Below are 15833 nucleotides of genomic sequence, written 5' to 3'. Positions count from 1 at the left end.
AGAATTCCTGGGGAAATTCTCACCTCCCAGCCCAGGATGAGCCACCCTCAAGTTGCCCCTGTGCTTGTGCTGGGCAAATACACCCTGAGAATGGCTCCTATTCCAAACAGCTCAAGGATGGGCAGGCAGAGGATAAACAGAGAATGACCAGGCCTGCCTGAGAGTTCAGGCTGGCTTCTCCAGGCTGCACAAAAAGTCACTGGCAGAACCAGGGATGAATGTCAGGTGTCCTGGATCATAAATTTGTATTTTGAGACCTTGGCACAGATTACCCAGAGAAGCTGTGGCTGCCCCATCCCTGGAAGGGTCCAAGGCCAGGACAACTTGGTCTAGGGGAAGGTGTCCCTGCCCACAGCATGGGGTGGGAACAAGGTGATTTTTAAGGTCCCTCCCACCCCACCCCGTGCAGTGATTCTGTAATATATGAAATTAGCATCAGCTGAGACTGAGCCATTTTACAGCTGTTTGCTCAACTCCACCACTTTACCCTGCTGTTTGTACAGGGTGAGAGCACATCCCTTTAATCCCTGAGCTGATGACACTCCAGAGCCCTTTGTTTACTCAGGGCATTGCCCATCCTTTGAGCCCTGTGTGCACAAACCCTGCACGTGCCCACCCGTATCTCCCACTGCTGCACTTGTGGGCACCCCAAACACCCAGGCAGGGGGAGAGGAGCCTGGGGAGGACATGAGACACTGCTGGAAACCTGAGGGGACCACAGAGTGGTTCTTGTGTGCTAGGAGAGGCTGTGAGAGCAGCACGCACTTGTGGAGGCTCAGCTCAACCAGGATGGAGCCCTCAGCACCTGAAAACAGCTGAGGTCATGATCTGGGTGAGGAGAGACCTCGGTGGCACTTGGGACAATGGTCTGTCAGGACGTGGAGGGATTTCTCTGCACAGCCAGCTCCCTCTCTGCTGCCCTGCTGCCCTGTTCCATCCACATTTCCCCTCTCTGCTGAGTGCCCACGCCTTCCACATCCCGCATTTGCAAAGGTTTGCCTGGCCACCTGAGCTCCCCCAGCCTGGCACAGAGCTGCACGTGGTGAGCACAGGGCTGCTCACAAGGTGGAGTTTCTGTGGCTTAGGGTTATGTTAATTCATGAATTCTTTTTTATTTTTGGAAGCCTGCAGCTGTTAGTTTTGAAACAACAGAACCTCACCCTGCAATAGGGTAAGAAACGGATGGATGAAAGAGAGAAGCAGAGCAGAGTCCTGAGCCTGGGCTGGCTGCTGGCTTTTAGACACATCACCTTTGGCTCATGCAAGAAGCAATCTGGCATTTAGGCCCTGCTGGAACGCTGGCAGTGCTGTGTGTGTGGAACCATGGAGCAGCTCCACAGTCACACACATGGACTCAGCTGCCTCCTCTCCTCCAGGGCACTTGCTGCAAACCCCTGGAAAACTTGAAGGCCTTCACACCCTGTCTCCTCCTCTGGAACAGCCTTTGGTCTGTGGGAAAGCATTCCTGCCATTCTCCAAAACCACACTGCAAATATGTGCAGGACCCCAAAGTTTGGGAGCTACACCCATCTCTCAGGACAGGCAAAGTTTGTGGGATGTTAATGAACGACAAGGATGGGAACAACCACTGATCTCTCTGTCCGTGCCATGGACAGGCCTACACTGAGATCTCTGCTGCTTCTGAACAGAGCCAAAGTAATTCCCAACTTGGGACAGCATTACTGCAACTGGAGCAGAGGAGACAGGGAGGGAACAGAGGATTTGCTGAGTCCCACGGAGGAGAAGCTGAGGGACAGAGAGGTGAAGTGCCTGAGATCCTACAGTGGCACCACAACTGACTGAGCCAGGCTGGGCACTGCTGACACAAAGGCTGGAGTCAATTAACAGCACAGAGTTTTCTGATTCACCAGAACCTAAAAAAGCCAAAACATCTCAATCCCAGGATTGCATCAGGAGGGCATTTCCAGCTGAGCCCTGAGAACAGCATGTGCCACACCAGTGATGCTGAGAAAAGGCAAATCCAGATGGGATCAGGTGCAGCTGAGGACTAAGGAATAACCAGGAGAAGGAAGGTGAAGGGATCATAAGGGTTTTGTTTGTCCCAGCAAATGCAAGAGGGAGGTACAGCAGTGGTCTGTAAATGCACTGGGGACAGAAGTCCTGGGAAGGGAAAGTGCTGCAGTGGTGCTGGCATGAGAAAGGCATGAATCAGTCATGAGCAAATGCCAGCCCCAAGTCAGAAGAAAGTGTCCAAACCTCAGAAGGAAGAAGTTACGGAAGTCCTGTTCAATGGGGAGTAGTGGGGGTGGAAAGAAAATCCTTTACAGAAACCTTGGAGATTTTGGGAAAGGAATGACAGAAGCTGGTCCTCTCTGACAGCAGAGCAGAGCCCTAGAACTGCTCCCACTCTGGAGTTCAAATTAAGTGCCTTAACTTTTCTTCACTGCTCAGGAATTTTGAGGAGGACTCTCCTGTTACACACAGCAGAGACCACACTGGTCTCCAGGCACTGCTGCAGCACAAATAATTCCTAACACTAATGACCAACCATAATTACATCCTTCCTGCAGCAGACATGACATAGGAGAATACCAAAACTGAGAAGCAGGGAGCAAACTGCAAGTTTATTCCATCCATTCCTGAGCAGGCTGTGTCCTGTGAGGATGAGAGCACGTCTGCTCTCACATGCCGTGGTGCAAATCCAGAGGATTTATCACAAGCCAGCTTGAACTTGAGGGCATTGCTTTCCCTTTCTGAAGGGGATGAACTCTGTCCCTTTGTTGAAACCTTTGCCTGCTGCTCTGGGAAAGAATTCCTGGAGCTGTGGAGCTGGGTTTGGAGTGCCCTGTGGAAACCAGGAAAGGGAGAGACACAACTTCAACGCTGACAGACAGAAAATGTTGTCCCTGGCAGGAATGAATTTGGGTTTGGAGTTAAGATTGGATTCACACTTTTCCTGCCACAGAAAGGATCCTATGGGGCTGCATGTGAGTAAGGTTTTTACCCAGCCTTGCACACTCTGCTCACACTCCAGAGGATGCGGTCTCACTGCCAAGAGCAGCACAGAGGAAAGGCCCAAGAGGTGCCAGGGCAAAGTCCTGTCCTGCATCTTCTCTGTCCAGTTCCAGTGTGGGTAAGAACATCCTGGACCTGCCCACACTCCTGCTCCCCTTTCTGCAGCCCAGACTGCAGGACAGAACCGTGTCCTGGGAGGCTGGGCCCAGAGGCTGCATGAGGGTGGGCAGGGCAGGGCAGGAGCTGGAGCCATGGTGAAGCCTTCATCTCCTGGAGACATCTCGGATCTCCAGCACAGTCCCAGCATCCTGGGGGAGTTCACCATCACTGGGGTAAAGTGTGACACATGTGAAACTTGCACACACACTTGTCTGGCAGAAAAAGAGATTCAGGGGAAATGTGTGCAGCTCAAAGCACCCCAAACCCTGAGCAGGGACCCGTACTCTTTGTCCCTCACCGGAGCTCATTCCTTCTCCTGTCACTGGAGCTATTAAAGACAATTTTGGTAATATTTGCAGGATGATACTGAGAGTTCTGCCTAACAAATCACTCCAGAGAGTGCTTATTTTAAAGCTTGTTTGGTTCTAACAAAGTCAGATGTATGAGTTTAGAAATATCAGCTAAATATAAATATTTGTGCTGTGCAAAGATATACATAGGCATATTAAATCTAATTAAGGAAGGTTGTTATGGCTCGTGTCACGTGAATCCTGCTTTGGGTTGGGAGTGTCAGCAGCAGAAAAATTGTCCCTGATGCACCAAAGTGGCCCTGAAGGACCTCTGGTCTGGATCCTCAGTGGCCTTGGAAACACCCCCAGCAGCTGCCTAAAACAGTTCTCAGGTTTTTGGGATCAATGTTGAAGGGATCTGTCCCCTTTTCAGCCTGGACTGTATCAATCATTTCTGCCTCTGGTGATTTTTCAGTGGTAAAACCATGGAAGGTATTTAAAAGTCACCAGTCCCTGGGCAATTCTGACGCCAGGAACTTGTGAACCGAATCTTTGCATCTCTGCTGGTGCCTTGCTGAGTGACCAGATGCTTCCTGCATTTCATCTCCTGGCTGTTTTTCCTTTTTCCCTTTGCCTGCTTGGATTTTGGGCTCTTATTCCATCTACGTGCCAGGGTTCTCCTTGATGGGAACCTCTGGGGACAACTCCCATAATACAGGGAATTAATCATAGAGCCACAACTTCTGGTTCTAATCAGGAGCCAGTTCTAAAGGCTGAGCTGCAGCACAACCCTCACGGACAAACCTCCGAATTTAATAGGGATTAAATCAATGGAGTTTTTATGGAAATTGAATTATACTGTAGAGAAATTGTTCCATAAACAGAACACAGCAGAAAAGGCAAAACTTCGTTGATTATCCCCTGGGTTTTAGAGTAGGGATATAATTTTCTGATGCCTTTTGCTGGGCATCCCAAAGTGATTTGATTAAAAATGGCATTTCTGACTGTAAAGGTACATGAGAACACCTCAAAGCAGTGCACAGAAATGTGCAGAAATGCAGTTCTGTAGGGGGGAAATGATGTTAATTACTTTTCTGGATCAAAGTAATGCAGCTCTTACTGCTTCCTCAGTCTTGGGTGAGCAGGATTCCCTGGAAACCCTGCCTGCCTGGCCCTGGGTGTGGTGCAGGAATCCTCTGCTGCCTCAGCCTGGTAAAACCAGGGCCTTGCTCTGGCCACCCCTCCGCACCACAGACACACATTCAGGCATGTCCAGGAAACAGCAAAGTCCAGAATCTCCAATCCTATTCCATATTCTGCCATTCCTGAGTGCTGATGGTTTGAGTAAATGAGCATTGGATTTCAGCTGCCTGCTCTGGGCAGGCTGAGTTGGCAAATTCCCTTGGCTCCACACCCACCTGGGTGGCCAAGGGGCTGCACAGCCCAATTTCCCTTCTCCTTTCTAATTCTGCTGAGCTCCTGGCTCTGGATGAAGGGATAAAATCTCAGCATGAACTCTTTACACTGATTTCAGTGGGAATTTGCAGATATCCCATGTCTATCCCTCGGAATCAGGCCCAGCTTTGCTCTGAACTCTGCACTAACATCAGCTCTGCACTTGTCCAGTGGATTCTGGTTGTGTTTGAAGGATTTTTATTGGTATCTACTCAGTCCTGCTCTGAGCTCGTGTTCCTCTGTCTGAACAGCAGAAAACAAGGGATCCTTGTCAGTCAAGTGAACAAGAACTTGGGATTTTTGTGCAGAAAATGCCTCAGCTCTGAGATGTGGGGTTATAAAGGATGGAGCATCTCAGCAGAACAGCTGGGGGCAAAGGGCTTTCCCAAGGAAAAGGATCCTCACTGCAGGGCAGGATTTGGATTTTGCTGCCATAGGCTGTTCCCTGTGTGAATGGCAGGACTGCAGCCTCTCAGAGCTGAGGGAAAACCAGTGCAAGAAGAGAGTAATTGCCCTTCAGGGGAGTGATTTGAAAATAATCCAAATTAAAATATAGTATACAGGGCTGCCAGTTCCCAGTGTGCCAGCGCAGTGACTGTGCATGCTCCTTTTTGGGAGCATTTCCACCAGTGGCCCACACATTTCAGGACATAAATTCCCAGGTTCAGGTATCAAAGTTCACAACATCAGCCTGAGCAAATCACTGAGACCTCAATACCTGATACTTCAGCAGGACATGAAAAATCCCATATCTGCAGTGACACACTGAGCCTTTGAGTGAAGAGTTTCCCTTTCTGCTTCACTACATTTTGGCTACTAAAAGCTGCCAGTGGCAGTGGTTCCCTTTCAATAGCACCGAGTTCTTGCCCTCTGCAGCTGGCAGAGATGAAGAGGGCACTGGAGCTCCAGGCAGAGAAAAGACAAGGCAAAGGTTGGATGGTGAGAGTGTGTGCAGTCCCAAGGAGATTGGGAACAGGAGCAGCAGAGGAGTTACAGTTTCCTTTGTTCTGTTAAAAGGAAAAAGGAAACACATCAGGAAACCAGACCGCGGAGCACAGGAAGTCTCACTCTGGCTGATAAAAAGGAACTGATGTGAGGTTGGTTCAGATGCAGTTATAAGTCAATCAAGCTTGGAACAACAAGAAGAGATATTCAGAAGAAACCAGAGAGGCAAATTCTGCATTTAGCCGTAAAAAGAGTGTTTTAACCTCTTCTAATATTTTTTTTTTTTTTTTTTCTTTTTTTTTTTTTTTTTAAGAAAAGCTGCTATAAAAGCCATTCAAATGAGTATTTTCTCATCATACAGAAGTCGGTTTCCTGAACTCACCACACCTTCCCCTGACCCCACCATACCTTACTCCAGTTTCTTTCTTTCACTCATCAACCAACTTAAAAAACTGTATTCTTGCTGATTTATCTCTTCCCCTCAGATCAAAACCAGCAGTATTAAGAGGGGCAGTTTTTTTTGCTGAATGAGGAATCAGCAGATGAGTAATAAGAGGCTCTGCTGCCTGCTGGGTTATTTTTCACTGCCTCTGGATGACTGACAAGGATTATAATGTTCAGTTCCTGGATGTGCAGCTTTGGCAGGCTGGGCTTAAGGCTTTCTAATTTATTTTAATTGTTTCTGACTCCTTCACAGCTCTGGTAGAGTCCTGGGTTGGTCTATACTGGAAGAACAAGAAGGAAATAAATAGAAATAAAGCAGCAAGCTTATCCATGACACTTCCTCTCCTGGGCTGTTTCTTACTAGATTTTAGTGAAAAATCAGGGAAAGAAAGAATGCTGAACACACATGATGGGTTATTTTCTGTACTCCTGAAGAGAAGTAAAGGCTGGAATTTTGCACAACCCCTGGGTGACTGAACCTTCTTCCTCTATTTCCCCTGGTCCTTCTCAGGGCGTTATTCCCAAATTTTGCCCTTGGTGCTGTTTGGAGAACAAGACATTTGTCAGAAGAGCCTGAACCTCCTGCTGCACATCCCTTTGCTCTGGGGCTCTGCCTTGGGCTGAAGGAAAGCTTCAGGTGGGGGAGGAGGGCAGGAGGGAGGCGCCGTTTGTGGTAAGCTCAGTACCAGAGCCAGGTTTCCAGGTGGGTGTTACCGGCGGGGGAGATACACATCAGTAATTATGTGGCCTGGTAATGAGAGGGAGGAAGAAAACAAGCAGAAAATGCATCAACATCTTGAAGGCTTTGGTACCTGGAACTCAGCAGAGCAGAGCAGGCACTGGCATACACATTGCTGTTCATCCAGCTTGAAGGGTGGTAAGGGCACCCTGCCTGCCCAGGGGTCTGTGGTGACACAGCACCCACACCTCGGCTCCACCTCAGACAAATGATTCCCAAGGGAGGCAGAAACCCACATTTGGGGGGGATATTTTAGGTTGCATTTCAAACCCAGCTATAAATGTGTGGCCACAGTCTTCTCTGAAAATCTTTGTTGGCTCAGAAAATGTCCTTGGCCTTAGCCCAGAGCTGTGTGCCAGGCCCCTGGCACTGAGGTGCCCTCAGGCAGATCCTTTTAGATGCCAGAGCTTCATGAGGCACCTGTGTTCAGGTGTGCACCAAAGCACAGCAGAGACATAGACAGGGAAACAGACCTGCTGTCCAATTCAGGTGAGAGATCTGAAGAGAATTTCACATTTCAGGTGCAAATTGGCTTCAAACCAAGTTGTAGAACTTAACTGGATGTGTTAGACCTGCTTTTTCTAGGGGCACACCAGGCTTCTACAGTTTTAGGGGTTCAGTAAACCCACAAATACCTGAAACCCTGAAGTTAATGCTCCCCTGGCTCCTTTCATTCCCCTGCTGGTGCATGTTTGCTCTGCAGTGGGACACTGAGGGTCTCTCTGTAAGTGCTCAGGTGAACTCAGGCACAAGGAGACACTTTTTTTTTTCAAGGGCAGCTGATGAGGAGCTGTAAAGGAACCTCAAACACCTATGGGCTGTGGGGGAAAAAAGGCAGGGAGGTGCTCTGTACTGAGGCTATACATTCATGTGTTCCAGACCTAACCCTTCAGAGCAGATGGGAGCTGAACTCAAGAGGAAAATGCTCCCGTAAGTCCAGGAAGGGCAGACCTGGAGGAAATAAACTCTGCTGCCTGCAAACCTTGCTCCACGTGCCCTTCCCCCAGCACATCTCACCTCTCAGGGTGTCATCTGAGAGCTCACGCTGAGGTGCAGCCTCCCCTGTGCTGCTTCTGATGGTGACCCTGCAAGGAGCAGCATCCTGCACCCCACAGAACTGCAGGGCAAGAAATGCTGTGAGCAGAGACAGAGGCTGTTCCTTCCCTCATCTCACAGAAGGAACAGCCCAGAATTAAAATCAATAACTCAAATAAAAGCTTGAAATCCTCAAGACACACATTGCTACTCCTTTGAGTGACCACATCCTGTGGAGGTGAAGAGAAACTACACCAGGCTCTCAGCACCTCCTCAAAGCCTCACAGCAAAACCCCAAGGACTTCAAATCCAAGCAGTTGCATTGTTTTGTTGGGTAAAGGTTTTCTTCAGAGAAATCATCCTTTTCTGAGCAGGAAAAAAACCACTACAGCCTTGGAAAAGGCTTTCCCAGTGTTTGCTGGCAACTGGAAGTCAGCACTGAGCACTGTGAGCTGGCAACACCCAGCAGGACACCGGGGCTGGAGGTTCACGCTATGGCAGGAGATGTCCTTTGCACACAGATCTCAAAGGGAAAATTCAAAATATCCCCATCAAAAAATATTCCCAAAATATTACCATCAAAATATCCCCATCGCAAAATCTTTCTAAATGGTTTTTGATGTAGGAAAGTTATTATGCAACATAAACAACTTTGAATGAGGATTAGGGTAGGAGGGAATATTGCTGTTCATGCCCTGGAAATTCCAGATGGTTTTGTTCCAAATTGCTTTTGAGGGACAGCAACATGGAAAGTTGTTGTCCCTCAAATCTTTGTGATTTATTTATTATTTTTCCAATGTGGAGATTAGGAGCCTTGCCCCAGGAGTCAACACCCTTTAGCCAGGAAAGGCCATCCCTCTGGGGCCAAAGCCGGGGCGATTAAAAGGAGCCAAACAGACACGAAAATTGCTCAAAAAGGAAACGTTTTCTTAGTCTGAGATCCCCACGGCCAAGTTTGAGAGCGAGAGCAAACGCCTCCAGCTCACAAGCGACAGTGATTGCTCCAAAACCCGGCCCCACCCTTTGCTATGGCAACGCCAACACACCAGTCCTCCATTCAAGGACACGGCTGTCCTCCACTTAAATAATGCAAAAACCTCACTGAACATCCCTCAGAGGGGCTCTCTGATGGCCACAACATCAGGATAATTTTATTTTCCAGGAATGAAGGCAAGAGCCACACAAAATGTGCTTTTTCATGAACAGGCAGGCTCTGGCCAGTATATTTGCTTTAATTATTCTCCACACATAAAGTGGAACTGAAACAATTAAAGCAGCTCGAAACCACAGCATTTGTTGTTGTGAGCAAGGCCATGCATGAGCATCATGCTGTTGATGAGATGTGCCCTTTTCTGATTTATTGTGTGGCAATGAAACCCCAGTCCCTCAAACACAATGCGAGCCAGTCAAAGCGGGTGTTAACCCAAAGAAGATGGGATTTGAATGTCTAGAGGCACAATAAAAATGTTGGTGACTATTTAAAATTAGTGCAAACACAAGAGTTAGGAGTTTCACTGGCTCCAATCATCATCTGCCAGTGCTATTGGCAGAATATGAACAGAAGTGGAAATAACTCAGATTTCCTGCACTTCTTCCTCCACAGAGCTCTTTGAGCATTGCTGCAGGGGGCACTTCCCAAACCAGCCAGTTCTGCTCACAGCAGGTATTACACAGATTATTTAGAGAATGCAGCAAAAACTGCCACCAACCTCCTCAGCAGATGATCTGATTCTCCTCAGGATAAATAATCCGTAGTGAATAAATACAAATGTGTTCGTTTTTGTGGTGCATTGGCTCAGCACTGTCACATGCGATGTCAGTCATTGCATGGTGGGGAATGATGGCTTTAAATACCAAGCTGATCCTGTGGTTTATGTTTCTATCCATGGAATTCCCTGCTTGGGTTGAAAGCCTGAGGACAGCTCAATTCACACTTGCACACAATGTCCACATGGGATCCATGTCTACAAGGATCATCCCAACCACATTTATTCTCTGCCCATGCCCTGTTCCCCAGCCTGGTTCTGAGCCCTTGGGACAGCTCAAGGCTCCAGTGGATTCATCCCTTCACCTGCAGCTGGGCAGGTGTGCAGGTAAATTACTCTAGGGAGGTAAAACCAGCAGTCAGAGAGTCATCAAGATCCTTTCTGATAAAAAGATGAAGAGGAAAATACAAGCCTTTCTTGGTAATGCAACCTAAGACAAAGCCAAATATTGGAGACTGCAGGCAAAGGGAGAGATTTGCAAAGTAGGCCGGACCCAAACCCCTGCATCTGCCAGCCTGCAGTCAAAGGTTCCAGCTCAATTAAAACAATTTGTCTGTGCAATAGCATTGCATAGGCTTAAAAAACAGCCACTTGTCAAATTTAAATTGCTCAAGAAGAAAATCATCTGGAGGGCACAGCCCTATCCCAAATCTAGCAGTTGTCCTCTCCAAGGACAGGACTATTTCTGAGTTTGGGGTGGGAAGCGCCTTTCCCCACGCCGGAACTCAGATTTCATCTGGGACCGCCCCGTGTTCTTGCTGTAGATGATGAAAGAACCTTTCTCTGTTTTTCTTGCTCTCCAGTCACTGATGTCCATCTTTCTGCCATATTTTTCCTAAGACAAATGCAGAGCTCTGAGATAAATCAATGCTTGCATGGCAGAGCAGATCTGAGGGCACAATTGCTGTTAAATTGCTTTGCTCTGGATGTGCCCTCAGAGTCACACCCACTCTGCAGCACAGGTTAAAGACAGAGCTCAGCACACCAAAAGCATTGCAGCATCTCAAGCCACATCCTCTTGTGCTGCCCTTCACCTGTGAGAAGCCAGGCAAGGGGGTCTCACCTTCCCTGCAGCCTGTCTCTCTGTGTGGGAGGCTGGCACTGCCTCCAACCCAGTTTTCTGCCCAGCATGAGAATTTGCAAGAAGTCTCAGCTAATCCTTTGGGCAGGACAGGAGCACAGAAAGAGGGTACATTGGCAGAGGGGACAAACAGGACATGGGGACCTACTGATCCTGGAATGGCTTGGTAAAGGAGACCAGGAGGAGATCCTGTGTCTGAATCCTGTCTCTGGATCCCATCTCTGGATCCTGCCTCTGGATCCTGTCTCTGGATCCCGTCTCTGGATCCCATCTCTGGATCCTGTCTCTGCATCCTGCCTCTGGATCCTGCCTCTGGATCCCGTCTCTGCATCCTGCCTCTGGATCCTGTGTCTCCCAGCCCCAAGAGTGTCAGGTTCCTGCCCTAGCAGGGTGGCAGGGCAGCAGGGCAGTGCAGAGGCTGCAGAGCAGCCCCAGGGCAGCCCAGCCCCGGGCAGTGACCTGGGCTGTGGCCGAGTTCCTCCTTTGGCCGCAGCCTCCAGCGTGACTGAGCCCAGCTCGGAGCACGGCAGTTCCTCATCCCCAAACCGCAGCTGGGGGGAGAGCTCAGGGCAGCGGGGACGGGAGCTCCAGGGGAGAGGGGACAGCCCAGCTCTGCTCAGGGATGGAGCAGTGGACTCATGGCCTGTGCAGAAAAGCAGGTCCACGTGTGCACCACAGCGAAGGCACAGATGGGGAATTTCTGCACTTTCACTGCACAATATTTAGGGCTCCACAAATCAAAGAAAGTTGTGGTGCATTAAATGTATCCTGAATGAGGCCCAGGTTACTTTTGCTACAGATCTGAGGAGGTGGAAGGGGAAACCTGTCTTATTCCAGCCATACCTCCCAAATATTCTGCTTTCAACACTCTTGCTTTCTCCCTTCCTTTCTGACATTCACCCTTTCATTCCCTCTTTCTTTCCTCTTTCCATTTTCTCTTCCTGTCCATCTCCTTCCCTCCCCCTTCTCTTGAGACCTTTCCAAACTGTGCACTTGTCACAAGCTGCAATCTAAGGGAGACAGTTTCAGTTCCTGCCCGTTTGCAGCTTCGTTCTACCCAGGTCAGCAAAATAATTTAAAAAAAAAAAAAAAACAAAAAAAAAAAAAAAAAAAAAAAAAAAAAAAAAAAAAAAAAAAAAAAGGCACTTTTAAGCCGAGCTCGACACCCCACCCAGGCAGGCGATAGGCATCTTTCGAAATCCTCCAACCCAAACACACCCACAGCGTCTCTCGCTTCAAGGCTCCTCTGTTCGAGCGGCTTCTGTTCCGCAGCGCTCCCCAAGAGCCCGTCACAGTCACACAAGGGTCCCCCAAAGCCAGCCCTGTGCTGCCTCGGCTTGGAGAAGCCCTGCGGGAGCTCGGAAGGGCTCGGTTTATCCTTGCAGGGGCTGAAGGAGCTGCCGGAGGGCAGGAGGGGGAACTGCTCCCAGCCCAGCAGCGTCCCTGGTTGCTCAAGGCCACCAGAGGTTGGTTATGTTGGTGGTTTATTTGCCTCACCCTGCTTCCCTTTCCCCCAAGCCAGGGTGATGTTTCTCCTCCAGCTCGGGGCTTTTTCCCCGCCAAAAAAACCAAAAAAGCTGCTGGAGGAGCACGGGCGACCACCAGAGCCAGAGCGCCTCGGCCAGGGCCGGGCGAGGGACCAGGGCCAGGGACGCACGGACAGCGGGGCAGCCCCGAGCCACGCCGGGGCCAGCAGCTGCCGCTGGCACTGCCCCCGAGCCGGGCCCTCCCCGGCCCTCCTCGGGCCCTGGCCCAGGGCTACGAGCCGGCTGCGAACCCCCGAGCACCGGGGAGGCGACGGGAGAGCCCCGAGACGCGGCGGCGGCGAAAGAGGAGGAGGAGAAGGAGGAGGAGGAGGAGGAGAGAGCCCGGCCGGAGGCGGCCCCCAGCCCCGCGCCCCTTCCAGAGCCCCCCCAGCCCGAGGAGACCCCCAGCCCCTCCTGCTCCCTTACCTTAATAGTGCCGTCCATCGGGAATAACTTCCAGCCGGCACCAGCAATATTCCACACATTGACCCGGTTTAGCCTGCGACTGACGCCTCCTGAAGTTTTTTATCCTTCTCTCTCTTTTCGCTCTTCTCGCTGCCCTTCCAGCGGTTTTGTTGCTCTCTCCGTACCCCCTCTCCCCCTCTCTCTCCCTCCCTCCCTCTCTCTCGGTCTCTCTCTTTTTTTAACTTTCCTTCTTGCAGCAGAGCGAAAAAGAGACAGTTAACCGGATGAAACGTTTTTTTCTGCTAATTTTGGGAAGTGAAGTCACTCGAGGAGGAAACCTTCGTCTCTACGCTGGTCCTGCCTTCTTGATGAAAATATATATATTTTACATACAGGATATTTGCTCCATTTAGATAAGAAGGGGCAGAACAATAGCCACCTCTGTCACAGCTCCTGTTTGTCGCTGGGACAGCCCGGCCAGCGCAGAGCTTGCCTCGCACCCCAGCCCGTGTTAGCCAGCCTGTGTCATCTCACGGCTTCGTTTAACGTGGAGTTTTGCCTTTTTTTTTTTTTTTTTTTTTTTTTTTTTTGGCTGGAGCAGCTTTAGCCTGACTCACTGAATTTCCGTCTCTTCCCACAGATTTTTTTATTAATGCGTTTTCCAGTCAACGGGAAAAATTAAGGGGAGAAAACCGTAAATGCAATTCGGTGACGGCAGGAGGAGGGAGAAAAGAAAAAGGCTGCCGATTAAAACGTATTTAAAGCATATTTCGAGCCCTCTCCTTCACGCCTCCCAGCACGGAGCGTGAGCCTGGGGTGCAGCCGCTGCCAGGAGCGAGCGCTGAGTGCAATAATGCAGGACAGACAGACGGATTTAAGCCAGCCTGCGGATGGGGCTGCGGGCAAGCCCAGGCTCTCGGCCACTCTCGCCCCTTCCCTCGCTCCCACTGGTCTCGCGGGCTGGGATGTGGGGCTGGGAAGGGAGAGCACCAGCATGGATGGTTTTCCGTCCTTTCTTTCAGGTGCCGGGAGCCCTTTCCCATCCTCCTCTGGCAGTGCGAGCTCCTCGCGGAGATGTGAAACCCCTCCGAGCGGGGCGGACACCCCCACTTGATAAACACGTCAGAACCTCACAATAACTATCAGAACAGCCGAATGTGCCGCTCCGGTGCCGTGTCCTCACGGGCACAGCAAACAAACCCCCTCAGCCAGCAGCCCTTGGACCTGGCGAGCCCCTGACGTGCGATCCTCCCTCATTCAAACCGGAGCGAGCGGCACGGGAGAAACGCGCGTTTTCCTTTTTCCGGGAAAAGCCGAACCCTTCCAAAGGACCGGGGAAGTGAGACAATACCCGCCTGTCCAGCTCCCCCGCTCCCCCGCCCTTGCCAAAATAACCACGGCGGAACACATCATGCAACGGCCGGGGCGGCCCCCCGGCCCCACTTCCACAAACCGGGCACGGAGCAGCGAGGGAAAGGAGGCGAAGGCAAGAGGGAAAAGTGCCAGGGCAGGAGAACACCCTGCCCGTCGGCGGAGAGCGTTACCTTGTCCAGTGCCAGTCGTGTCCAGGCTTTTTGTTTCCCCCAGTCTTTAGTCCAGCCACGGGGAAGGGGATGAGGGGAAGCAAAATTATATCCAAAGTTATCCTGCCCCTGCTCCTTCCGAAGGGGAAAAGCAATAATGCCACCAGTGTTTGTCCCCGGCTGCGGCAGGGATGCTTTATTAATACTTTATTTCTCCGAGCCCGAAGCTGGCAGGAGAGAGCCGCAGATCCCCCTTGCCCCTCCCTCCCCTCCCTCCCCCTCCTCTGAAATTAGCCTCATCAATTCAGCTACAATTTTTCAGTTCGGATGCAGACACGGGGCCGAACGTGACCAGACCTGGAGGTTTTTGGCTCGCTGCTTGCCAGCGATTGAGGCCGCCTGCAGCCGGGAGGTGAGGGGGGAGCGCAGGGCCAGCCCGGCCGCCTCCCCTCGCCCCGCGGCCCCGGCCTCTCCTGTCTGCTCCGCGCTCCCGGGGGCTGCGCCGGGTCCCCCGAGAGCAGCACATCTGGATGCTGCTAGCGGGGTCAGGTCCCCCCTTGCCTAGGGCCACAAAACTGGAGTTCAATTAAAAGAAATCACCCTTAACCCTTTGCTTTCCTCATTCCTCTTGCTTTTCTGTGCCCTCTGTCCTGTCCCCCCCCGGCAGTGCTCCGGTCCCGGCTCCCCCCTCGGCGTTCCCACACGGCAGGAGACTGCAGCGCCCAGAAAAGCGAGAGCTTAAAGGGAAGAGTGAAACGCATCCTTCCAAAACCCGAATGGTTTCCTCTTTAGACAACGCTCCCCACTGGCCCCGACAAACAACGCGGGTGGGGGTGATGGAGAGGACAGGTTGAGGTTCTCAGCCGCGAAAGGAAGGGGGAAAAAAAACCCTGGAAAGAGCTTCTGTCACCCACCGAACTCACAGGGCACTTTCAGTCGGGGCTACGGGATCGAAGTGGGGGAGCTGAGGATCCAGGAGAGGGGGGGGGAACCACCTGAAAACGGGCCCGGGAGAGGAGCCCGACACCCTCAAACCCCCTGAGCCCGACAACCCCAAATCGCCCTGAGCCCGACACCCTCAAACCCCCTGAACCAAACACTCTCAAACCCCCTGAACCAAACACCCTCAAACCCCCTGAGCCCAACACACTCAAACCCCCTGAGCCCGACAGCCCCAAACCCCTTTGCCCAGCTCCGGGCTGAAGGTACAAACAAATCCGGCCCCCGCCGCGCATCCCGGCTCTCCCAAAGACGGGAAGTTGCCAAACAGACCCCCCGCCATCCCACCGGGAGATATTTTTGGAACCTAGCTCTGCATTTTATGGCCAGACGGGCATCGTGACCCGCAGGGTTTGTTTTGCGTGTCTGGGGATGACTAAAGCGGAGCTCAGGTCTGGGTATCATTTGAGATACCGGCTCTGTCAGGATGCTCCGCTCTTCTCCTTCTGTGTTTGGTCTAAAGCAGCATTTGGGAGAATCCAAGAGATAA

The 15833-nt window shown here is 51.2% G+C and overlaps 1 protein-coding gene across 2 annotated transcripts in view; it reads right to left on the bottom strand.

Moving 5' to 3' along the window:
- The window catches only part of FLI1 (Fli-1 proto-oncogene, ETS transcription factor), a 74028-nt gene extending 59642 nt beyond the window's left edge, over positions 1–14386 (bottom strand). The window contains exon 1 of one of the 2 annotated variants that reach the window (XM_041413808.1): positions 14366–14386. Coding sequence is in view for 1 of the 2 variants with exons in the window: in XM_041413807.1 (XP_041269741.1) it covers positions 12843–12860 (18 nt within the window). In the remaining variant the exon portion in view is untranslated. Of the gene's footprint in view, positions 1–12842; positions 13304–14365 lie in introns of those variants that run through there. The other variant, XM_041413807.1, reaches the window with a different exon arrangement.
- Between the last annotated feature and the right edge of the window lie 1447 nt (positions 14387–15833).

This window comes from Onychostruthus taczanowskii, unplaced genomic scaffold (assembly GCF_017590055.1).
Source record: "Onychostruthus taczanowskii isolate IOZ18803 unplaced genomic scaffold, ASM1759005v1 scaffold43, whole genome shotgun sequence".
In the NCBI taxonomy this organism is placed as follows: domain Eukaryota; kingdom Metazoa; phylum Chordata; class Aves; order Passeriformes; family Passeridae; genus Onychostruthus; species Onychostruthus taczanowskii.
This window is presented reverse-complemented; position numbering and strand designations above follow the sequence as displayed.